This window comes from Cetorhinus maximus, chromosome 25 (genome assembly GCF_964194155.1).
Source record: "Cetorhinus maximus chromosome 25, sCetMax3.hap1.1, whole genome shotgun sequence".
Lineage (NCBI taxonomy): Eukaryota > Metazoa > Chordata > Chondrichthyes > Lamniformes > Cetorhinidae > Cetorhinus > Cetorhinus maximus.
In genome coordinates, this window is record NC_135903.1 from 11188355 (window position 1) to 11213135 (window position 24781).

The 24781-nt window shown below is 43.6% G+C and overlaps 1 protein-coding gene across 3 annotated transcripts in view; it reads left to right on the forward strand.

The window, feature by feature from the left end:
• The window catches only part of skap1 (src kinase associated phosphoprotein 1), a 338408-nt gene that overhangs the window by 14310 nt on the left and 299317 nt on the right, over positions 1 to 24781 (forward strand). For 2 of the 3 annotated variants that reach the window (XM_078529454.1, XM_078529453.1), the window contains exon 3: positions 3670 to 3695. In XM_078529454.1, coding sequence (XP_078385580.1) covers positions 3670 to 3695 — 26 coding nt within the window. Of the gene's footprint in view, positions 1 to 2883; positions 2953 to 3669; positions 3696 to 24781 lie in introns of those variants that run through there. The other variant, XM_078529455.1, reaches the window with a different exon arrangement.

Below are 24781 nucleotides of genomic sequence, written 5' to 3' on the forward strand. Positions count from 1 at the left end.
GACCTGGCAATATAGCCTCTTTTTTTAAAATTCAAATTCTCTACTAACCAAGAGGAGTCAGTTCATCTCTCCTAACCTGGTTTTAATACTAGATTTTTCTATAAATGATCCGAAATGGTGGAATTAGTAGATTCAAAGTGAATTGGATAAATAAGCTGAAGGGAAAACATTTTACCGGGAGTGGGATTCAGTAGCTACCTCTTGCTAGCAGCAGACATATGGGCTGAATGGCCTCCTAAGCTGTATCTGCTCTGGATTGTTGCTAACTCTCAATCTTCTCATTGTCTGGGATGAGATCAGTGAATGGAGCACATGGGCTTAACTTTAATCCTGGTCTGTGCAGTAAGATTACAAATTAAATGTTAGATATCCAGTGAAACCACTCACTTGCAGTTTTCACAAAATCCAATCCAAGGCACCAGGAAATCCCAAACACTTAAACTCCATTTCATTTAACTTATTAACATTGTGAATTAGTGGCTGCAATTATCCCCACACGCACAAGTTTCCCTGTTATCAAACAATGCATCCTTGCTCTTCACGAGCAATGCCATGGGAGATTTAACTAGTAAATGGATTACCTATGCCCCTCCTCCCCCTCTGGTGTCCTATGCCCCTAATCTCCATGTTTATATTTGCAATGGCAGCTGCCTCTGTAAACTTGCCATAATGTTACTTCCTTTGCAGATGAAGTCTAAAACAAAAGTTGTAACTCTGCTGTACAAGGCCATTAAGGGCAGCCACAAGGGAAATAGAGCAGCAATAAATACTGCCTTGCTAGTATTGCTAACATCTAACAAAATTGTAGTACAAAAGTGTTTCACAGAAGCATAATCTGGAAAATCCATGATGAGCCATAGGAAATGTTTGATCCAGGAGAGCTTTAGCAGAAGAGATTTGGGAGGGAATTAGGGCTTGGATGGCTCTAGACATGCTGTGGATGTGGAGGGTCAGTCATCTCTCCAGTGCAGCGTCAGTGTCCATTTTGCTTTTGTTTTTTCATTCATGGGATGTGGGCATTGCTGGCTGGGCCAACATTTATTGCCCATCCCTAATTGCCCTTGAGAACTGGCTCACTAGGGCATTTAAGAGTCAACCACACTGCTGTGGGTCTGGAGTCACATGTAGGCTTAAACCCATTACTTTATGACTGAAGTGAAGGTGCAAATGGCTACCACCAAACCAAAGTTGATGCCTAACATCTGAATACATTCTTCCTGGGCCTGTCTGGTTCACTCTTTCTTCAGGATGTCAGATGTGATGGACATCCAGATATAACATCACTGCTCTAATCTTGCAGATGCAGTAGTTATAATGTTTAATTTATTTGTTCATGGGATGTGAGCGGTGCTGGTTAGACGAGCATTTATTGCCCTTGAGAAGGTGGTGGTGAGCTGCTTTCTTGAACTCTGGCATCCCATGTGTAGGTACACCCACAGTGCTGTTAGGGAGTTCCAGGATTTTGACCCAGTGACAGTGAAGGAACAGCAATTATACTTCCAAGTTAGGGTAGTGTGGCTTGGAGGCGAACTTGCGGTGATGGTGTCCCATGCACCTGCTGCCCTTGTCCTAGGCAGGATGTTGCAAGTTTTGAAGATGCTGTTGAAGGAGCCTTGGTGAGTTGCTGCAGTGCATCTTGTAGATAGCAGCAGCAATGTGTACTGTATGTCAGTGAGGTGGAGGCAGTGAATATTTAAGGTGGTGGATGGAGTGCCAGTCAAGGGGGCTGCTTTGTCCTGGATGGTGTCGAGCTTCTGGGTGTTGTTTGAGCTGCACTCATCCAAACCATCACACTTCTGACTTGTGCCTTGGGTAGATGGTGGACAAGTATATACATATTTAATCTAGGCTTGTAAGAGAGCAATTGGGCTAATGGTAACTTTTTTAGATAATTTCTTAGTAACAAAAAGCTACAACTTCAGCATCGTCTTAACAAGTGTCGTACACACTTTTGCAAACCATTTGGTTTTTTTTTACTTGACTCTGGAGTGCTACCAGAATTGTATCATGCTCCAATTGGAGTTTGGAGCTTGTCCCTTGAGATGTTTGGCCACATTCAACTGATTAGCAGCATTATGTAGAACCTGTTTGAATTTACAAAGGGGTTAAGACGTGAAGAAATTGGACATTGAAATGTAGAAGTGATTTGATGTTTAATGTTAGTGAACAGGAGGTAAGGTTGGTGTGGTTATTTATGTACTGTACAGACTGTCCAATTGAGCTTCTAGCAAAAGCAGTGACAATTTTATAAGGCTACCATATTAACTGACTTTGTTCCAACAATAATAGTGCAGAGAAGTTCATAGCTTTTATTGTACTAGAAAGAGGCTCCAGTTCGTGCCCTGGCACCTTTTACAAAAAAAAACAACCTTTTGGTAGCTTGTAGCGTAAGTGTGTCTTTAAACAGCTTTCATGCTGACACTGTGGAATGCTTTCATAAGTGATACAGCTTGCAATTTATTTTTTCATAAAGGTCTAATTTATTTTTTTGATTGCAAGTCATTGGAAAGGGTTCAGAGAAAGGGCCCCAAGGGTGGCAATGGGCCATAAACCAAAAAGCTATGAAAAGAAGCTGTGAGCTAAACTGGCTGATTGGGGAGGGGAAAGAAATAGATTTGAAGGGGAAAGATTAAAAGGCCAACCTAAATAATTCTTTGTTTGTCTTTCAGCCAACTTGTCTGCACAACTTGACACTTGGTTTTCATGTGAGTTTTGTGTTTCAGATGAGAAAGGAACACTTTCACTGTAGCTGGCATTCATAGTCCATCCTCAGGTTACCCTGAGAAGCTGGTGGTGGTGAGCCACTCAAGTTCATGCAGTGATGTTCCGCTGTTGAGGGATTTTTATTTGTAGTGGCTTTATACTGAATAGTTTGCTTGGCTGTTTCATAAAGCAGTTAATCAGTTGCATGGATGCAGATCTAGTAAGGGTGGCAAGTTTGCTTCTCAAAAGGTATTGAACCAATTGTGGGGCGCAGTTATGACTTGCTGAGACCAATTTTCTAATTCCAGGTGTCTGAACCATTCTCTAACGGTGGAGCAACCCAGTGTCTGTCTTTTTGAGCTCATGTTAAACTAGCCTGAGAATCTCTATATGGGCGTGCCTACCAAACTCACGGCTCACTGATTTATATTAAATGGTGCCTTTTCCATATATTCACCCAAATACATGTCCACCATGTTGGATGGGAATCATTGCCTTTCTCTGGTGGTAATTGTAGCTTTAGGTAATGGGTTACCTCTTGGACCCTAGGGGCTGTGTGGTCATGGAAGGGTAAAATTGAGAAATGCTTCAAAAGTATGTTTATGGTAAGGTTGTTAGAGGAAAAGCACTTCTTTGGGTAACCCTCAAGCCAAGTTAAAAATGATACTAGTCAGGAGTAACATGTTTGTGCCAGTCAGGGTTGTATTTGAATAGGTGCCAGTGTTCCTGGGCTAGTGAATAATCCTATTGATTGCTGTGTTTTTTATAGGTGTTGGAATGGTTAGTTTGGCTGCCTGCACCAGGAAGGATAGGGAAGGGGCAAAAGTCACCTAATCCTAATCCTTTACAAAACTTGTGCTGATGTTAAAGGAGTTGGTACAATGGGGAAACCCTGTTTGATACACAATACAATGAAAAATATCATTGACTTTTATTTCTAAAGTGAACTTTTTCTTTCTTTTACAGATATCAACAGGAATTTCAGTTGAAAGGTAAGTGAGGCAATACCTAGCTTGAGTTTGAGATACTGGAAAATGTTTTGCTTGCTTGAGTTTATGCTTCAAGTGAGGGGTGTTGATGCTGATGCAGGCTGTAAAACACCAAGTATTCTGGATCAGGTAGAACATGATTTGGATGCAAAATAAAACTGCCTGCTCCTCCACTACAATAGTGCTTCAACCCTAACACTCAATACTATCCCTATCCTACTGTCCCAGTGGAAGATTTTTATTTTCTACATCTTGTGAAAACCACAGGTTTGTAATTTCACATGTGGGTTAAAAATTACTTGATGCAAGGACTTAAGCAGACAACCTTGGGTAGACAGGCAATCTTCTGTCCCACTCAGTTCTCTCTCCCTTGCTCATCACTGAAGGTAGGAAACTCTCCAAGCAATTAGCTCAGTGGAGGAATTGGTCATGGCTGAAATTTTTTTTTTTAAAAGCCAGGCATAACAGACCTAATTACAATGTGCTAAATTAAGGTAAGAATGCAATGAGCCTGCAGACTTTGAAGGGCCAGGTTACAGAAAATGCTGATAGGCCTCTAACAACTGTTAAGGAGAGCTGGACAGCCTGCCAGAGTCTGTATGCAATGGCCTGAGGCATGGGGAAGTCCAGCTCAACTTGTCAAAGCTTAGTGCAGAATATGGGAGAGAATGGGTCCTATTGATCAACACTGACTCCCACCAAGTTGGCTGTCCTGGAGGCTCTGACGGCTGAGGCATAGTGCAGGCTTCTGGCTTGAATATCAGATGGCCCTCAGTGACAGTTTCAAGCCAACCGTAACTGCTCCTGAAGCATAAACCTTGGACGTGTAGTCCACTGCAGATAGATCTCTGTGCTCCTCGCACAATGTTGCCTGTGGCTTAGTGCAGCAAAAGACTAAGCTCATTGACTCCCTCCTTGGTGAGGCAAAGGCATCTTCTGCATCACACTTAGATAAAAAGTTGAGTTGGAAGACATGCCTGAATTGAGGGTAAAATTCCCTTGCACAATGTTTGTTTGTTCTGCTGGAGTGTTTGGTTTTTCTGGCATCCTGTAGGACTGAATGCAGCCTTGAGTGTCCATCCACGTGTACAGAGACAGCATCTGACACATGCCAAAAGATCAATATTTGCCTAAGCAGGTAAAGGGAAGTTTGTATATACACTCCTTTGCAAATCAAGCCTGATCCTCCTTTAACACTGCAATTTGATTACATTACGTGGGATGGGATAGGATAAATGGCACAAACAGACCATTCAGGCTAACAAATCAGCACTTGGCAGGACCATCATTTGAGAATTGAGGAGTACCACAGAACTTTTATAGGAAATAGAGACAATTCAAGTAAGTTGTATTTGTATTTTTTTGGGTGTTAGGAATGAGTTTTAGCTTGATGTTTTGTTTGATTTGTATTTCAGAACCTGTTAAAGGCCAAATTGCATTTTAATTTTCTTTTTAAGGCTTGCATTTCTAATGAGTTTTATGACTTAAGAGAAATTAAGTAAACATGAGTAGAAAAAAGTGCTGTTGCCTAGCAACAGGGGTCCAGAGAGGTAGGTCCCTCTCATACCAAAAAGCTAGAAACAGCAGTTTGTTTTGGAAGCTGTTTGAGCTCAGCTGTTTTGAAGATGGCTCCCAGGGAAGCAACCTAGAAGGGGACAGATGGCCAGTCCCAAGCTAAGGAAAAGACTCCAAAATCCAGGGGAGTGGAACAGGGGAAGTCCCAAGCAGACTCTCTGGGTGGGGGGATGGGGGGGAGGTGAAGGACAAGAATCTGGAAAAGGTCCTGCTAAGAGTGAAGGACAGAGAGCAACTCAAGTTTCAGAGTTACAGACAAAAGCTGCAGAAAGCAGATTTAAAGTGAACAGCTTGCAAGAGGCAAGAAGATCCAAAAAGATGACAAAGTCTAACTCTTTGCTATGGGCATGTGACGCAGTGGTGTACTGTTAACTTTGAGTCGATGAGTGTGTGTGGAAGACAGCTTGGATGCATGTGGTGACCCAGGGAAGAGGAACATCAGAAGGAGAGTTCGCCACCTTGGAGGTGACCCCTTGCAGAAGGTCTTTGTCAGTTTGGGAGAAGATTCCAAGGAGAGCTCTTGGAAGAATGGAGATTGGAAACCCTTGTGTGAAAGCCAGAGTTCAGTGAGACTGGTTGACTCATTGTGGGACAAGCATCTGGGGGAGCTGGTGAGATCCATAGCAACTGTGGCATCTATCACTTGGTTTCAGAGTATGGTGTGTCTGACCATAGGGTGCCTTTCGGTTTACAAGCACTGTGTACTTACTGTGAACATTAAGATAGCTTTTATAAGTTATCCTTACAAACCTGTATATATCTATAAAAAGTATAGTTGTGGGTGAAGGAGTAATATAGTTCATATTTTGTTAAATGTTTTATGCTTTTAAAAGTTCATCAGCTGACTCCTGTGACTCTGTTCAGTAGCTACTCTCCACATATCTAAACAAGCAGATAAAAGTTAGGATCTAGCAAGCTGGGTTCCACTCTGGGTTCAGGCTTGTACAGGGATAGCCTCACTGGGATCATTTTAAATTTTAACAGTGCTGCCAAGTGCAACTAATGAACTCAGCCTGAGGTGTGGGACACACAGGAATGGGCAACTTCACTGGGGATGCTGAATCTTTCACTTTTTTTCCTTCGAAGGTTTACATTTCTAAATACAGGTGACCAGGTACGATGTGAACTTGCATAATGCAATTTCACTTCTATTAAAGGCCCAGCTCACAGATGAAGAGGGAGGTCTGATTTAATGAGTGGTCCCTGGATGTATTGGGTTCAGGGAGGAGGGCATCTTTACTAACAGTAAGTCAAAAAAAAACCTGCCACCAGCATTGGCTGAAGTAAATGAGCTAGTGCTTGACAGAGTACCTGGATCCACTGTAGGGGGTGTCTCAATTACTTTACCAGATAAGAAAAGGTAAACAAAGTTGCAGATTCACTTAGACAAAGGCAAAATACTGCAGATGCAGGAAATCTGAAATAAAAGCAAAGTGCTGGAAAAACTGAGCAGGTCTGACAACTGTCTTTCTCTCCACAACAGCTAACGTTTTGAGTTTGACCCTGTAGTGTACCTGGCCTGGCTCCTTTGCCAAACATAACTCTAATCACAGTATTTCTCTCACCAGCTCTACTTTCAGCCACACGCCTAATTCTGTTTCACTGCACTTCCTCACTTCCCCAGTCCTTGCACAATCTGACAACATCTCAATCAGTACCCTCAATTCTCCATGCGCATCCATAAATGATACCAGCTCCTTCCTCAAATGTACATCAACAATGCAGCTGCCTGATTAACTTTCCCCCTTCCCCATCCTCCATAAATACACTGGATTAATAGATACTCACATGCCTTGGAGCCACTCCTGAGTGCCAAGAAGTGGTCAAGAGGCAGATCATGATGCATTATCCAGCAGAGGAAGAAACATTGGAAATTAGCTGCATATCAGCCTCCCCCAGCATTGCTGATGACAAGATTGTTGTGACTTGGAACAGGGTGACCAACTTCCATCTCCAAGACACAACCAACTTCACTTAATTAAATACAATGATCTGCATTTCAACATTTTTGTACAACTCCATGACTGAACATAAATTAAAACAGAAAATGCTGGAAAAACTCAGGTCCAGCAGCATCTGTGGAGAGAGGAACAGTTAACATTTCGAGTCTGTATGACTTTTCAGAGCCCAAAGGCATAAATTATGGGGCATATGCACAGCTTGGGCATAAATGCAAGTGGATTCCTGGATAGACAGCTAGGTGGGATTGACACGGCACAAGTGAACACTGGTGGGCAGGACAGCTGTGGGAGCTCATGGAAGAAGACGCAGCCCCCTCCAAGCTCTGCTTGGCCAGACAGAACTGAACCTGGGGAGCTGTCAATGAAAATGCATAGCTGCTACAAATCATTGTTGGCAGTTCTGGATTCTCCATTTAAAGCACGGAGGATGGCCAAGTCCAACTGCACCATCTGTGGACAGGTGTCATAGCTCTGCTCTAGTCTTTCCACTTGAGAACCTGGCCACCCCTAGAAGTTGACTCTCAGCCACTCCAAGTCAGTAGTGACCTTGCAAATTTTTTCCAGCAGCATTTCTACCGCCTTGTGTAGATTGGCACAGAGACCAAACATGGTTATGAGACATCTCTGATCTGCAGAAGAAGGATTGATGCTTTATTAGGTGAGGGAGAATGGCCAAAAGGAGATGAAGGTGAAATCTTATTTGCACATCCCACCAGTACCTGAAAAGCTGCCTCTTCTCACTGGTACAGTCTGCAAAAAGGTGCATTGGAGCAGTCTTTGTCAGGGCCCATTGCAACCTCTTGTGTTGGAGCTTGTCAGCCATGAGGACATCAGTAGAGGTTGTAGCAAGCTGCTTGGACATCTGAAGTGATAGGCCATAGCACCATGTAGATGTGCCAGAGACAGGAAAACAAAGCTTCATGGTACAGATGTAGATGGGTGTTTTCTGGTTCATTAAATTATATTGAACTTATTATTTTGCACCAATTGCCCATGTTCTCCATTCTTGAATTGCCCATGTTGGTGAATGCAATCCACTTGATCTTTAAATTGGCTTAACAGTCATCCTAAAATTTGGATGTCCTGGTGTCCGCTGCCATAGTTTTGTTTAAAGGTAAGTATTTTGGAGTTGTTCCACAAATTACACTACCCACATAACCTTCCCATAACAGGTTATTGAATTTTGCGGCCCACGCTTCACTTGTTTGAAAACACATGCTGGCCTATAAACTCTGTAGCCTGCTGTGCAAAACAAATTGCACATGGTAGACTTATTTTTTGTGGGGGGGATGTTAAAGGGAAAAACTGCCCAAGCTCCAACATTCCCCTTGCTTCATACAGTAACTACTTTAGCTTAAATTATTATCACATGGTTTGGCAGTGGTGCTCAGGATGAAATTCCTGTCCACAAAATTCAAACTTATTAAGCTGACATTTGATACACAATTTTGTTCAGGTTTTGAAATATGATTCTAATTTCAGGTCACAGCAGTCTTGCCAGGAAGGTCAAGTAATTGAACGATAATTGGTCCTTTTTTTCCCCCTGCCTTGAATTTGCTGTGCTTTTTGGACAATGTACAACTGAGTTATGCCAGCACTCAGACTAATTCAACACACTTAAGCTTTTTTTTTCATTCAACATGTTTTTTTCATTCAGCATGTTTTAAACTTTTTTAAAGGGGATTATGGTTTAATGATGAATGGTTTACTTAAAAAAAAAAGGCATGGTAGCCTAATGGCTCTTGTACTAAACAAATAGCCCAAAGGTTGTAAGTTTAAATCTCTCAATGGGAGGTTGTGAAATTGAATTTAATAAATCCGTTAATTTGTGGAACTGACCATGAATGCTATTGGACACCATAAAAACCTAATGGGCTCACATAATGCCCTTCAGGGAAGGGAACCTGACACTCAGCCTGGCTGCCATGTGACTCCAGTAGTGAACCCCTGATGTGCTTCAGGTAATTATGGATTGGCAATAAATGATGCATCATGTCCCCAAAATGAAACTTCCTTCTGCCTTTAATAGAAAGGGACCTTTATGGGGGCAGTTCAGAGGCTTTTCTTGTCCAGTTAGCTTTCATATTTCAAAGTTCACCCATTAAATGTGTTATGAGGCCAAATTCTCCTGCTAGGACTTGGACTGACTAGTAGTCAGGGAGCCCAGTAATGATGGAGCAGACCTTAAACTTGAACCCAGCCATGTATTAGCATCCTGCTTCTGGGTTTCCTGAACAAAGATGTGGACATGACACTCACCTGTCATGTGAAGGATCCTTAAAAGGAACTCACAGGGTTTAAATGACTCCATTGTAGCTCTTCAGTCTGATTACCAGAAGGATAAGAGCACAGTGGGATGCTGTCCATCATCCATCCACTGCTAAAACCAGATTCTGCTTCCCTGGAGGTCATGTGTGCACATGGGAGGAAGAAACCAATCCCACAAACCAAATGAGTGTGGTTGAAAGTGCTGACATGGTGAGCAACCATGTAGCTGAATTCGCTGCTGTAGGTGGTTCATTGAGTTCGAGGTCAGGTGAATAAGTGGCACTGGAAATGGGGGATTCCAACACCCCCCTCAGACCAGCGCACCTTGCAGTCCCACTCATTCCTGTCTCCACCTCACACTGCCTGTCTGAGCAGCCAGTACGGGCACATGGCCTCATCTTGGTGCCATCTCGCACCTTGAATACATTCCGCAGTGGAGCATCCACTACCCTCCGGGGTACAGAATTCTAAATATTCATTAGCCTCTGAGTGACTGAAAGTAATTTCTCCCCTTCTTAGTTCTAAAGGTCTAACCCTTATTGTGAAGTTGTGTTGCCAGGGAAACTACAATGGGTTTAGTGGCAAAGATGCAGGTCTCAGTGGTGGCACCAGAAGTAGCAGCTGTTTCCATTTGATTCAGTGGCTGGCCAATTAACTCAAGGCATTGGAGCCAACCTGCTGAGGTCCAAAGGAATGTAGCCAGGCAGCTTAAGTTGGCATCAGCAGACATTGCTACAGTGGCTGGCGCCATGTTTAAAACAGATGCAGCCCTGCATTCACTGCCATCTACTTGTTGAGGAGTCCCTCACTTGTCCTTGGTTAGAGGGTACAGTCCTGATTGGAAGGCTGCACCAAGAATGGCAGAAGGAAGTCCTCAGTTGTCCCCATGGTTCAGTAATACCTCCCTGCAGGCTGCAAGGGCAAGGTGAAATTTCCTCTCCTCCAGGATGGGAGGAGGAGAGGGCTCCACCTGACTCAAAGTCTGGGCTGAGATTACAGAAGTGAGTAGCTGGGAGATAGCGCTTTTTTTTCCCCCTTCTTTCCGTGCGAACAAGGGTTTAGCAAGCAACATTAGGATGGGGAAACCCTAATTAAATGTTGGCTGTCTCCTGTAGATCCGGTTTACAGTGAAGGGTACAGAGCTGGAGGGACTAGGATACAGTTGGTCACCTCCTGAGGAGCCTCCATCCTCATCCTCCAGGATGCAGTGTCACATCATTCCCTTGCACCCTGCACCAGTGCAGATACACACTCATTGGTGGGTATGCACTTGTGATTAGGTCCAGGGTCACAAGCTGTACACCACACATGCCAAGCAACTGACGAGTCATCCACAAAATAGCAACTGCTGGAGCTGCAGCAATAGGTGAATATCTGGCAGAGCTTTCAAAGGCATTGCACACCCATACTAGGACCATGGAGCAGGAAATGGGCGTTATCTTGTCTCTGGAGTGTGCACACGTGGCTTCCTCCATTGAGAGAGTGGTGACCTCTGGAGAGCCTGTTCCAGGAAAACACTCAATGGATGCTGGAGATTTGTGCAGACCTGCATGCCATGTTGTCTGAGCTCAATGCACCAGTGGCGAGATGAGGGGGATGGAGGTGCCTAGATTCTCCACCAGGCCCTTTCCCTTCTCAGGTCAGTAGAGAGATACAAGTGTGCCTTGCAAAGGAGGAGCATCAGCTGAGCTCAACTTCTGGGGGCTCCTCTCAGGGGGCTTCTGATGTGGACAGCAGCTTCTCAGTCCCTCTGCCAGTGACACCAGCCCCTCAAGTCACTGTGATAGGAGGCCCCTGCACCCATGCAGGAGTCCATCAGCATGCTGGGGTCCTCGAGCGGCCAGAGGCCAGCTGCCCAGGTCATTCCAGGCCACCTGGCAGTATGATCAACAGCCTTAAAAAGCACTTTTAAAAGAATTAAGAGGAGCACTTAACTGCACTTGGAGTTCACAGATGAATAGAATATGTAGATATTAAATCTCATTTTCTGTGTGGCTCAAATCTTATTCGAATTTTTGATGCCCCATGAGATCTGACCTGCACCCTTGCTCTCTCAATTTAACTTTGAACCATTCCCATGTCTGTTCTAATTCTTCACTTTATCTCCCATAAGTCCTTAATGTGACACTGAAGCAAGAGGAAGCACTGCCACGTGATTCATGTGCCCCCTTCACAAGCTCAGATACACATACCTGAGCCTTCAAGGAAGGAAGTTAGTTGGTCACATGAAGCACTGATCACAAGTGAGTGAGAGCAGGTGTTGGAGACTTCACTGTTGTCTGAGCCTCCATAGGCACAGGACCCTCAACTCTGATCCAACTGGATGTAGATGTTAAGTCTTGGGGTGGGGGATCATTCTTGAAAAAGAAACTCGTGGCGAAACAATGGAAAATGTGTGTGGCTCTGTTTGAATTTCCAGAGCACTGCACACTCTCTTGGAGGGACATCTTGAGTGCCATGATGTCTAGGGCCTTTCCATGGAGTTGGACATCAATGTAAAGAATGGCTGCCTTCATGGAGAATCCAATTCTGGCAAGCAAAGAATTCATGCTGGCCCACAGTAATGGCTTGCAAACTCTAACAGTAGGATGATAGAACTTTGATTTGGCCATTCAGCAAGTCTTGCAAGTGCAGCCAAGTATTCACTAGCTCCTGACCCTCTTGCTGAAATGTGGATGAGTCATGAGAAGGAAGATTAAGAGAAGGCATTGGAAATGGGGTCTCTTCTCAGCTTCAACTTTTCATTCCTTGTCACTCCTCCTTATTCTCCCACACACCCCAGCCCCTGTGCTGCTACATTAGTCAGAGCTTTATGGGCTGCCTCTTTCTTTAATAATTCATGGGATGTGGGCATCACTGGCTAGACAAACACTTATTGCCCATCCCTAATTGCCCTTGAAGGTGGTGGTGAGTTGCTGCCTTGAACCGCTGCAGCCCCTGTGGTGTAGATACACCCACAGTGATGTTGGGGAGGGAATTCCAGGGTTTTGACCTTGCCTAGATGACCAAGTCTGCCCCTGCACATGTGCAAGAGGAGCCCCAACACCCAGAGGACATTGAAAGCCATTATGCCTGTGGTCGAAGTAGGAGAATGAGCAGCCTGCTTCCAGCACTGCTGGAGCCATGGGTCCAATACTAACTACACACCATTCACTTGGGTGTTTTTAACAATTCACTTTAATATATTTGAAAATGTAAAGGAATCATGCCCTTTATTTCAAGTCTCTATTGTCCAGTTATCTCAATTGTTACCTTCAAAATGGGTGTTAGCTTCAAGATTGGGGTGAGTGAGACTAAGGGATTTTAGACTGTGGAAATGATGTGTCCTGACTTCATTTGGAGACCAATTTAAATCAATCCATTTTATAGATTGCTTTCCTCCATTTTTAAACCCATGTGAATTGGGTCGTGAGCATTACTTTTTTTGCTGGGGCAGACTGATATGGAGTTTCTGTCCAGAACCAAAATCATTAAAACTTCTGGGGGAGATTGAAGGCTTCTGTAGCATCTTGTTGACTATTCAAGCTTTGCCTTGATTTCATTTTGAGCACCTGGACTAGGTCACTCTCCCATATAAATCAGAAGCTACTGAACATACTCCAGTTTGAGCCTATTTCCCTGGATTTACTGTGTGACTGATGCTACAACATAACTCATGAATCCAACAGTTTATGGATTTTTGATGGTTAACAATTCATGCTGACAATTTGGCAGTTTCTGCATTTAAATTGAAGATTTTTGGGCATTGTAGGACTCCTGTGAGTTTTCAAATGTCTGCTTACCTATAAGTTACAACAAATAGGCCACGTGACCTAACTGGTGCACACAGGTGCTTGTGTTCCGTGTCCCGTTTATCCTTTGTTGATGTGCTTGAATAGCATCCCCGCTATCTAACATTCCAGCCTGTAACTCACTGGCTGGGTACTATTGGGAATTTAAGCACAGACCATCTGAAACCCCTGATTCAGTTCCTAACTTGGGGATTTTTTTTCAATTAGTTAAATCAGGAATCCTCAGTAATGGTGACCATGAAATTATTTTAAAAATCAGGTTCACTAAGGAAGGAAATGTGCTGTCCTTAACTGGCTTAGTTTGTGAATCTAGGCCCACAGCACTGCAACTACTTGCCAAGTCGCCTTTGAAAAAAATAGCACATTTGGAAGGTGTATCTACCACTTAGCAGGACAAGGGCAGTAGCTGCATGGGAACACCACCACCACCTGCAAATTTTTCTCCAAGCCACATCATTCTGACCTGGAAGTATATCAAACAGCGCTCTGGGCATACCTGTACCCAGACTGCCAAGGTTCAGAAAGCAGCTTACCACCACCTCAAGGGCAATTGGGGATGAGCAACAAATGCTGGCCTTGCCAGTGATCTCATCTCTTTAACTTTGGGGTTGGTTGTTCTTTTAGGAGTTAAGCCATAAAGACCCCATTGTCAGGTTCTCATCTACCAGTACAGATTCGTTAATAGTGAAAACTGAAACTCTGCCACTGTTTTTGCTTGATGGATTTAAAAATGGTTCCCTAAAGGGTGGAGTTCAGAAAAAGCCCAGCCAAAAGGTTGAGTTCAGCCAGCAGAGGCCTGTAAATGGGGATACTATGTTATGGCTGTAAATTTGATGGAAAGGGCTGCACAAGTGTTTTTATCAACTGCCAACAGACAAAGTAGTTTGATTAGTGGTTTCTGAGGAACAAACATGTTTTGTTGGATTATCAACATAGTCAGTGATTTATTCCAGCCACCCTGCTATTATTTTGGTGTTGCATATTAGCAAAACTGTGTTCACACCAGTACACTTTTTTTGCTGTCCTCTCATTTCCTTAGCCCTTGAGGCTTCTCATTAAAGGTGAGTAGCAGGGAAGAATATTTTTTTTTTCTTTTGTAAGTTTTTGAGAAGTTGTAGTTTAAGGTGATGCCCAAATGTGGTCCATCTACTGTGTTGCAGAGTGGTGGTTTTATAACCTGCAGTTCACCAAGCAATCAATTCTAGTTATTGACACTACTATCTGGGGCAGTGATCGTGATGAGCTGTATCCATACCTATCCCTAAATCATTCAGACCTGTTTTCAGACTTTTAAGCATCTCCATTTTTTTTTTTGGAGGACATAAGTTATTAGCTGATTTTTTTTTTCATTCATTCATGGGATGTGAGTGTCGCCTGTTAAGCCAGCATTTATTGCCCATCCCTAATTGCACATAAGGTGGATGTGAGTTGTTGCCTTGAACTTCTGCAATCCATATGGTGTCGGTACACCCACAGTGCTGTTAAGGAGGGAGTTCTAGGATTTTGACCCAGCGACAGTGAAGGAGCAGCAATATTGAGGGAGGTGGTGGTATTGTCACTGGACTAGTATTCCAGAGACCCAGGGTAATGCTCTAGAGACTTGGGTTCAAATCCCACAGCAGATGGTGAAATTTGAATTCCAATAAAAATCTGGATTTAAAAGCCTGACCCTGAAACCATTGCCGATTGCCATAAAAACCCACCTGGTTCACTAATGTCCTTTTTAGGGAAGGAAATCTGCCACCCTTACCTGGTCTGGCCTACATGTGACTCCAGACTCTCGGCAATGTGGCTGACTCTTAAATGCACCCTGAACAAAGGCAATTAGGAATGGGTGATAAACGGATGGTGAGTGATTTGGAGGGGGACTTCCAGGTGGTGGTGTTACCATGTGTCTGTTGCACTTGTCCTTCTGGATGGTAGTGGTCGTGGGCTTGGAAGGTCCTGTCTAAGGAGTCTTGGTGAGTTCCTGCAGTGTATCTTGTAGATGGTACACATTGCTACTGTGTGTTGGTGATGAAGTGAATGACACTCCATCCACAATTAATCAAGCGGATTGCTTTGTTCTCGATGGTGTTAAGCTGTACACATCCAGGCAAGTGGGGAGTATTCCATCACACTCCTGACTTGTGTCTTGTAGATGGTGGACAGTCTTTGGGGAGTCAGGAGGAGAGTTACTCACTGCAGGATTCCTAGCCTCTGACCTGCTCTTGTGGCCACAGTATTTATATGGCTAGTCCAGTTCAGTTCCTGGCCAATGGTAACCCCAGAATGTTGTTAGAGGGGGATTCAGTGATGGTAATGCCATTGAATGACAAGGGGCAATAATTAGATTCTCTCTTGGTTATTGCCCAGCACTTGTATGGCGTGAATGTTACTTGCCACTTGTCAGCCCAAACCTGGATATTGCCCAGGTCTTGCTGCATTTTGTACATGACTCCTCATACTGAAGCAGTTCATGAATGGTGCTGAACATTGTGCAATCATCAGCGAACATCCCCACTTCTGATCACATGGGGGAGGGAAGGTCATTGAAGTAGCTGAAGCTGGTTTGGCCTCTGAATCATAGTCTACTGCACATAAAAAGGCCCAGAAAAAAACTCTCCAGCCTAGGCAACATCCTGGTAAATCTCCTCTGCACTCTCTCTAGTGCAAGGCCTAGGACACTACCCTGAGGAACTCCTGCAGTGATGTCCTGGAACTGAGATGATTGACCTCCAGCAACCACAGCCACCTTCCTTTATGCTAGGTATGGCTCCAACCAGCGGAGAGTTTCACCCGATTCCCATTGACTCCAGTTTTGCTAGAGCTCCTTGATACCACACTCGATCAAATGTGGCCTTGACATCAGGGGCAGTCACATTCTGCTCAGAGAATTTATTTTGTGGTTTATGAGGTCAGTTAAGTAGATTGGATGGAATGGTTTAGTTTTGGTGCTGTTAACACAGTTCAACATGACACAACCTGAGCAGGGCAAGTAAGTGGAAAATTAATCTCTCCTTTTTGGAGATCATTTATAAAGGGATCCAATGGGAATGGTACACATCAATACAGAAGGAATAACGCTGTGGAAACAGGGAGCAGTAGGTAATTCATATTAAAATGTTAGAATGGCAGTGTTTATGGCCCAGGTCTTTTTTGATATTGAGCAGTATTCTTTACCACTTCCTCCTCACCAACAAAGACGGTATCATGGTACTAACGAGAATAATTGAGACTTTTTTTTGGAAAGAATTCTAGACTTTGGGGGTAGGGATGTGGGGTTGGTGCAGTTTTTAGTCTGTTTCCTTGCCACAGGAACCCTGACATACTGCTAACTCGTGCTGAAGAGTTTTAATGCGTCAAAACTGAGGATAGCCCATCTTGTACTGGTACTCCAGTTTTTGTTGGAATTATTTTGTCCCTTGATTTCCTAAACACAGTTTTGACAGTCTGAGGTGACCATTCTCTGAGCTGCACCTAGAGCCTGATGTGACCTGTAATAGGTTCTGTGTAAAACACCAAAACGTTTCTATAAATATTTACATGTGAGCCATTAATAATTAACCCACCCCAGTTTATTCCCATCAGATACGTTTGTCCTGCTTCTGTTGCTAGCCTCTATCCTATTTTGGCTAACTGTTTGGACAATCGGATAATTTTCATATGGGTTTTATTCCTTTTAATTTACACGCTGCAATGTGGAATCAATTCTACTTTTGAAGCTGACATCAAAGGCCAGCTAAAAATGCTGTCTGGTCACATGACAAGTGCTGAGTAACACTCCATCTTGCTCTAGTGTGACCACACAGCCCAGAATAGCACTGTCTACTACACTAGTGTGAATTTCCTATTTTCACTCGTCAGCTGGTTCTGTGGCCTTCTGAGATAGGCTCTCAGTATTGAGCTGTGTGGTTAGTTGTAGCCAGTGGGTCAGTGCCTGTGAGTGAGTGATTGGTTCAAGACTTCCATTTACTACACCAAACTCCTCATGAGACTGGTAGGGAAGAAATGACTTGTAATTATTTAATGCCTAATGCATTTCATGATATCAATGAGCTATTTTGGAATTGTTGTCACTGGCTGTCATGTTCTCTACATTAGAACAAGTGCAGAATAAGGTTTAATGAACAACAACGTGATGGCCAAATCTGTTTAAGGTATGAAACTAGGTCTACTGCATTTGCTGCTCCCAATGCGGTCTCCTCTACATTGGGGACACTAAATGCAGACTGGGTGACTGCTTTGCAGAACACCTTTGCTCAGTCCACAAACATGACCCAGACCTTCCTGTCACTTGCCATTTCATCACACCATCCTGCTTTCATGCCCATATGTCCATCTTTGGCCTGCTGCAATGCCCCAGTGAAGCCCAATGCAAACTGGAGGAACAGCACCCCATCTTCTGATTAGGCACTTTACAGACTTCTGGACTTGATATTAAATTCAATTTTCTTCCCCAACCAACAGGGCCATCTGTCACTTGTTTCTATGCTGTGCTTTCAGAGCGCTGACCCTTGTTCTGCTATCTTGCCATAGTACCACTATCAGCACCCTCTTTAGTCTTTAACACTACCATTAACATGCCGTTTGTCATATCCATGACATCTTTGTTGAATCTCTTCCGAGCTCTCATCTACCCCTGACCTTCTATTTTGCTCCACCTGCTCCATCCCCTCCTTAAACAGTATAAAATCCATCGCATTTCTACCCCCCTCAGCTTTGAAGAATAGTCATACAGACTCAATGTTAACTCTGTTTCTCTCCACAGATGCTGCCAGACATGCTGAGTTTTTCAAGCATTTTGTTTTTATTTCAGATTTCCAGCATCAACAGTATTTTACTTTTATGTTGATCTGTTTGTGTTGGTTGAGGGGAAATTATTCCCCAGGGCACGAGGAAGAACTTTGCTGCTCTTCAGAATATTGGAACAGGATCTTTTACATCAGCCAGAGCCTCAGTTTAATATCTTGCCAGAAAGAGTGCCTCCCACAGCTTAGCACTTTCCCAAGTACTGCACTGGGAGTGTCTGCCTAGATTATGGCCTCATGTTTGGAGTAGCAGACAATGAAAAGACAAATCTCTCACCAATAGTACTAAATTCTTGTGAATTGTTTCATGTTGTTCAGAATGTTACCATTAATGGATGTTTGAGTGTGAGAGGGGTATAGCATTAATTTCCCACTTTAGCCTGACTCCATCATTGTTCAGTGACAATGTCTGGCAGCCTTTTAGAATCAAAATTGCAACAACCCCCATTTGTCTTCCTTCAGTTCTCTGAGCCAAAGGCAGGTCTGACCAACAGTGCCACAACCTCCACCATAGACAAGGAAGCAGCTCTTAAATCTGCCCCAGCCCGAACAGGGATTGACCCCTGTGCTGTTGGACCAATCTGATCCACACCCACCATCCAGCCAACTGGACCCCTAGGTCTGTAGCAACATACACTTTTTTTTAATATTCCTGTTGTAGCCTGGAGCTATGAAAAGTGATGGTTGGGATTCTGTCAAATGGCTGACCAGGAATCTCTCCTGCCCTTACCACCTGCCATTGATGTATTGTGGAATGATTTGCATGTTGATACTCAACCTGTTTGGCCTTATGAGTGCACCTTCCTTGGCCATTTGAGTCATGGAGTGAGACTTGAACCTGGAGCTACTGGCTCAGAAGCAGAGATACTACCCACTGCAACACCAGAGCTCCTTCATGGAGTTTTTACTGTAGCAATGAACTTCCCAAGATGCTAAACTTAAAACTCTTCTCTTCAGCTTGAGGGGTTTTGAACTTCAACATTGGTTGTGACTGAGTTGCTAGGTCCCAACTGCAATAGAAAAACTATTTATCTGAGATTCCTCTCCTGCATAACTTTGCAATTATTGTCTTTGAAATCTTGGTTAAAAATGCACCAAGTAGGTTTTCAGACATCCAGCTGTGCAACGAATCTCACCCTCATCTGAAGGGCAAAATTATCAGGCAAAGATGCAAGACAAATGAGGACCGAACTGACAATTCGAAAGTTGTATGGGATAGCTTGCCTGGCTTGGAGCCAGTAATGTCACAAAGAAAATGCATTATGATCGCAGGATATTAAAGAATAATAGTATTTGCAAACCAGAGTGATCTTATTTGTTATCTGGCCAGTGCAGTAACAGAGATGTGTTTTTAGTAGATAATATATTTCTGTAATAAAAGTTTGGATCCCTCCCAGTAGGTTTGGCAGAGGCCCACGGAGACTCCCTGTTAAACTGCTGCTGAGAATGCTTGCCTTCACAGCCTTGCCCTCATTTGTCTTTGAATGCCTCTAATAATATCACTCTTAAATAGGTCAAGTATCCAAATGTGGATGGCATTTAACCCTCTAAGCTTCAAAACATTAAATCCTCTGCTTCTATCTGGAGCAATCTAACTTGCAACTAAAAATTATTTATAATAAGGCAGCTGCATAGGGACTGGTCCAGAGGAAAAAAGAGGTTTCACCTAGATATTCACTGCCCAAAGTGTGGAGTTGAGGCAGGATCAATCGAGGCATGAAGGGGGGAATTGGACTATTGTCTGTAAAGGAAGAATGTGCAGGGTTATGGGGAGAAGTGGGGGAATAGCACTGGCACTGTGCATTGCTCATTCTGAGCGCTGGTGTAGAAATGATGGGCTGAATGGCCTCCTGTGTTGAAATGTTTGTAATACTCTGTTCTTAATGATACTTTGAGAGAGATTTTAAATTGGTGCCTCTGTCCAGTGACGATAAGATTAGGAAGCTGAGTGAAACACTTTTTAAGGAAAATATACATTTGCAGCCTACTTTTATCTTGGCAGTCCTTCTCTCCATTGGCAAGCTCTTGTGCTGTCTCAGACTTTCTAATTCTGTCCTAGCCATGGTTCAGTGGGTGGCACTTTTGCCTTCGAGTCAGAAAATCATGGGTTTAATTCTCACTTGAGACATGATCAGAAAAGCCGGCCTGATACTCTAATGGAGTGCTGCCCTGATGGAGGTGTTGCCTTTTGGCTGAGACGTTAAACTGAAGCTTCATCTGCTTTCTCTGGTCTCGATCCTATGTTCTCCATGTGTCCTGACCAATATTTTTATTCTTTAATCATCACCTCTGATTATCTAGTCATTATTAGTTGCCTGTGAGAACTTGCTGAGTGCATATTGGCTTTCACATTTTCTACGTTACAGCAGTGAGTGTTTTTTACACTTCAGAAGTACCTAATTAGCATTGAAGCACTTGCATTTACATAACCCTTTTTTCACAACCTCTGGATGTCCTCAAGCACTTAGCCAATGAAATACTCTTGATGTGGTCATTGGCTGTTCTTTGTCTACATTACAACAATTTAGGCACAGCAAGCTCCCACAAATAGCAATGTGATAATGACCAGGTAATCTTACTAGTGTTGATTGAGTGATTCAAATAGGGTCCAGGCCAATTTGAAAACTTTTGTCCTGATGTGAGTGCCACATGGGAATAGTTGAGGTCAGCCATGCCCTCTTTCTGACTGGAAACTATACTATTACAGGGAGTATGGTAACAAAATGATTGTTGCTGGAGCAGTAATTTGAGAACAGAACTAATGGTCCAGAAACATTCAAATCCCACTGCAGCAGCTGGGCAAATTTAAGTTTAATTAAATAAAGCTGGAGTCAGTAATGGTGATCACAAAATGACTGGATCACTTAAATCCATCTGGTTCACAACCTTCTTCTAGGGAGGAGAATCTGCCATCCTCAACCTGCCTGGTCTAAATGGGGCCTCCAGGCCCACTGAAATAGCCTCATATGCCACTCAGTTGTATTCAAGAAGGCAGCTCACCATCACCTTCTCGAGGGTAATTAGTAATGGGCAATAAATACTTGCCTTGCCAGTGAGGCCCATGTCTTGTGATAAACTTCAAAAAAAAAATTCCCAGCCAGTCACTAGTATTCCCTCTTAAGCTGTGTGATTGCACAGCAATCTGGAATGTACCATACAGTGCAAAAAAAACTGTGCAGAACAATAAGATTAAGAGGGAATGGGACCAGTGATATTTTATCTTTGGTGATATTGGGCTCCACTAAGGCTTCAGTTATTAATGATCATAGAGACTAAATGAGCCTTTGGATTTGGGACTCCTTGCTGAACTGAGTTCACAGGTTTCCTCAGCTGGGAGCTATGAGTAAAGGACAAGAACAGTGCTGGGAATATGAAGAAGCTTTGTTTGACAAAGAGCTAAATATAAGTCTCAAAGAACTGTTATGGGAACTATTGCCTACGAGTTAAGAACAATTGATTATCATAGTTCCCTTGTCACTTGCAGCCTTGACTGCAGTGACCTGAAGAAAGTTGAGGTTGTGAACCTTTCTTGAGTGAAAGCTTTTGAGTAATTTTGAGCAGAGATGCCTGCTGATTTAGAATTTTGGGAATCATCTCCGCAGTTCTCAAATTATCCTACATCAAATCCTGTTAACGTATCACCTGTGCTCGCTGGCCTGCAATTGGCTCTAGTCAATTAAATTCTTTATCTGTTTTCAAATTCTTCTGATGCCCTGCCCCTCCCTATCATCTCCTCCTCCACCACCAACACCCACGATCTCTCCACTCCAATTTTAGCCGCTAGTGCATCTGTAAGTTTCATCGCCACATCATTGGACATGACTTCAACCCCCTGGGCCCTACACTCTGGAAATCCATCCTTAAACAACCTCCCTCCCCAAACAATCTCCTTTTTAAAAGCTACCTCCTTGAACAAGCTTTGGTCACCTGTCCTAATTTCTCCTTGTGGCTGCCAAATTTTGTGATAATATTTTGTGGAGCACCTTGGGACATTTTACAACATTTGTGTTACATAAATGCATGTTGAGGGGAGATGGTGGCATAGTGGTAATGTCACTAGACTAGTAATCCAGAAACCCAGGCTAATGCTCTGGGGACATGGGTTCGAATCCCACCATGGCAGCTGGTGACATTTGAATTCAGTTAATAAATCTGGAATATAAAGTTAGTCTCAGTGAAACTATCATCAATTGTTGCAAAGACCCACCTGGTTCACTAATGTCCTTTTAGGGACATTGTGTGTCCCTATGTGACTCCAGACCCACAGCAATGTGGTTGACTCTTAATTGCTCTCTGAAATGACCATTCAAGGGTAATTAGGGATGGGCAACAAATGCTGGCCTTGCCAGTGATGCCCACATCCCGTGAAAGAATAAAAAGCTGTTGCACCCTAAACTGAACCAATTTCAAACTCGCCCCCACCATGCCCACTCTTGAATGTGATTGACATTGGGGGAATCGAATGCTTATTTGATGTCAATTTCGTGGAGTTAAGATACAAATTATTTTCATTGGTATTTCGTTAACGTTGACCTGGAGTTCTAGATATTGTCGTTGTGCTTGGTCATCAGTTAACTATCTTAGTGAGTTTGCAGCTGAGACCGATCAGTTCAGTGTCTGAGCCTCTTGATTCAATGTTTTCATTTTGGGGGCAGTGCAGGTTGACGTATTGGACAATGTGCCAGACTCATGCCCCTTGTTATTTCGTTGAAATCCACCTTAGTGGGAGGGAGTCTGTAACTATGCGAATGGGGTGCTTTGTTCCTGTGCTGTGTACCAAGCCATACAGAGCAGGAAGCTGCAGGTGCAGTCTGCTGGGATAAAACAGGGATGAGGGACTTTGGTTATGAGAGAATTCCGAAGCTGGGATTGTTCTGAGCAGAAGATTTTCCATTTTGGACACTGGTGAGCGAGATGGCTCTTGCTACAGTCCTCGGAGGAACCAAGTTCGTGGCACCACGGACACCTCAGCTGCACAGGAAGGGGGGAGGAGGAAGAGTGGAAGTGTTATAATGGTGGGGGATTCCATAGAGGAGCAGACAGGCCTTTCTGCGGCCATAGATGTGACTTGAGGATGGTACATCACCTCCCTGGTGCCAGGGTCAAGGGTGTCAGAGTGGCTGCAGGATAATCTTTTGGGGGAGAGTGAGCAGCCAGAGCTCATGGTCCACATTGAGACTGATGACATAGGTAGGAGAAGGGATGAGGCCCTAAAAGCAAATTTCAGGGAGCTGGGAAGGAAATTAAAAAGCAGGACCTCGAGCGGTAATCTCCGGATTACTCCCAGTGCCACATGCTAGTGAGCACAAGAATAGGAAGATTGAGCAGTTCAGTACATGGCTGGATAAATGGAGTAGGAGGGAGGGCTTTAAATTCCTAAGGCATTGAGACTGGTTCTGGGGCAGGTGGGGCCTGGACAAGAAGGACGGGTTACACCTTAACAGGACTGGGACTAATGCCCTCGCGGGGAGGTCTGCTAGTGTTGTTTGGGGGGGTGGAGGGGGGAGGTTTAAACTGGATGGGAAGGGGGCTAGGGACCTGAAGGGAAATTCAGGGCAGAGAGGAGAAAAACTGGTCGTGGAAAGTAGAAAAGTATTAACTGCTGAGGATATATCAAGATAAATAGAATACCTTAAGAGTTAGAGTAGGCAACAGTAAGCCATTCTGAGGTCAGAGTAAGGGGCTAAAGTAAAAAAAGCTTAAATCAGGGTTAATGCACATGTATGTGAATGCACAGAGTGTGGTTACCAAGATTTGTGAATTACAAGCACAGGATGACAAATGGAATTATGATATTGTTATAACAGAGACCTGGCTCAAAGAAGGGCAGGCCTGGGTGATAAATATTCCTTGGTACAAGGTGTTTAGGAGACAGGAAAGGAAGAAAAGGGGATGGGGGTGGTGGGGAAAAGCAGTATTGATTAAAGATAGCATCACAGTATTGGAGAGAGAGATGTTCCAGAGGGGTCAAGGACTGAATCTCTCTGGCTAAAGGTGAGGAATGAAAAAGGTGCAATGGCATTGATCGGTGTAGTATATAGACAGCCAACTAGTGAAAGGGATGCAGAGAAACAAACTTGCAAAGAAATTAGAGGTGTAATTGTTATAGAGTAATTATGGGGAACTTCAATTATCCAAACACCAACGGTTATTGCAGAAAATAAAAGCTGATGGTGTAGGGGGTAACATATTGGCATGGATAGATGATTGGCTAGCTAACAGGAAGCAGAGTTAGCATAAAAGGTCTTTTTCTGGCTGGCAGGATGTGACAAGTAGTGTGCCATATTGGCAGAAAACAATAGGCCACCTTCAAAGAAAAAGTATCGCAGACAATGTCAAGGTATATACCCTTTAAGGGGAAAGGTTGGCCAGATAAATCCAGAGCATCCTGGATCACCAGCGAGATAGAGGTGAAGATGAAAAGGAAGAAGTGCATGTACGACAGATGTCAGGTAGAAAATATAATGGAGAATCAGGCTGAATATAGAAGGACCAGAGGGGAGGTGAAAAAAGCTAATGAAAGCAAGGAGAGCACAAAAGGAGACTGGCAGTGAACATAACAGAGAATCCCAAGGTTTTCTATAAGCATATAAATAATGAAAGGGTGATAAGAGTAGGACCAATTAGGGATTGAAAAGGGGGGACTTGCACTTGGAGGCAGGAGCAGTAGTAGTAAACGAGTACTTTGCATCTGTCGTTACAAA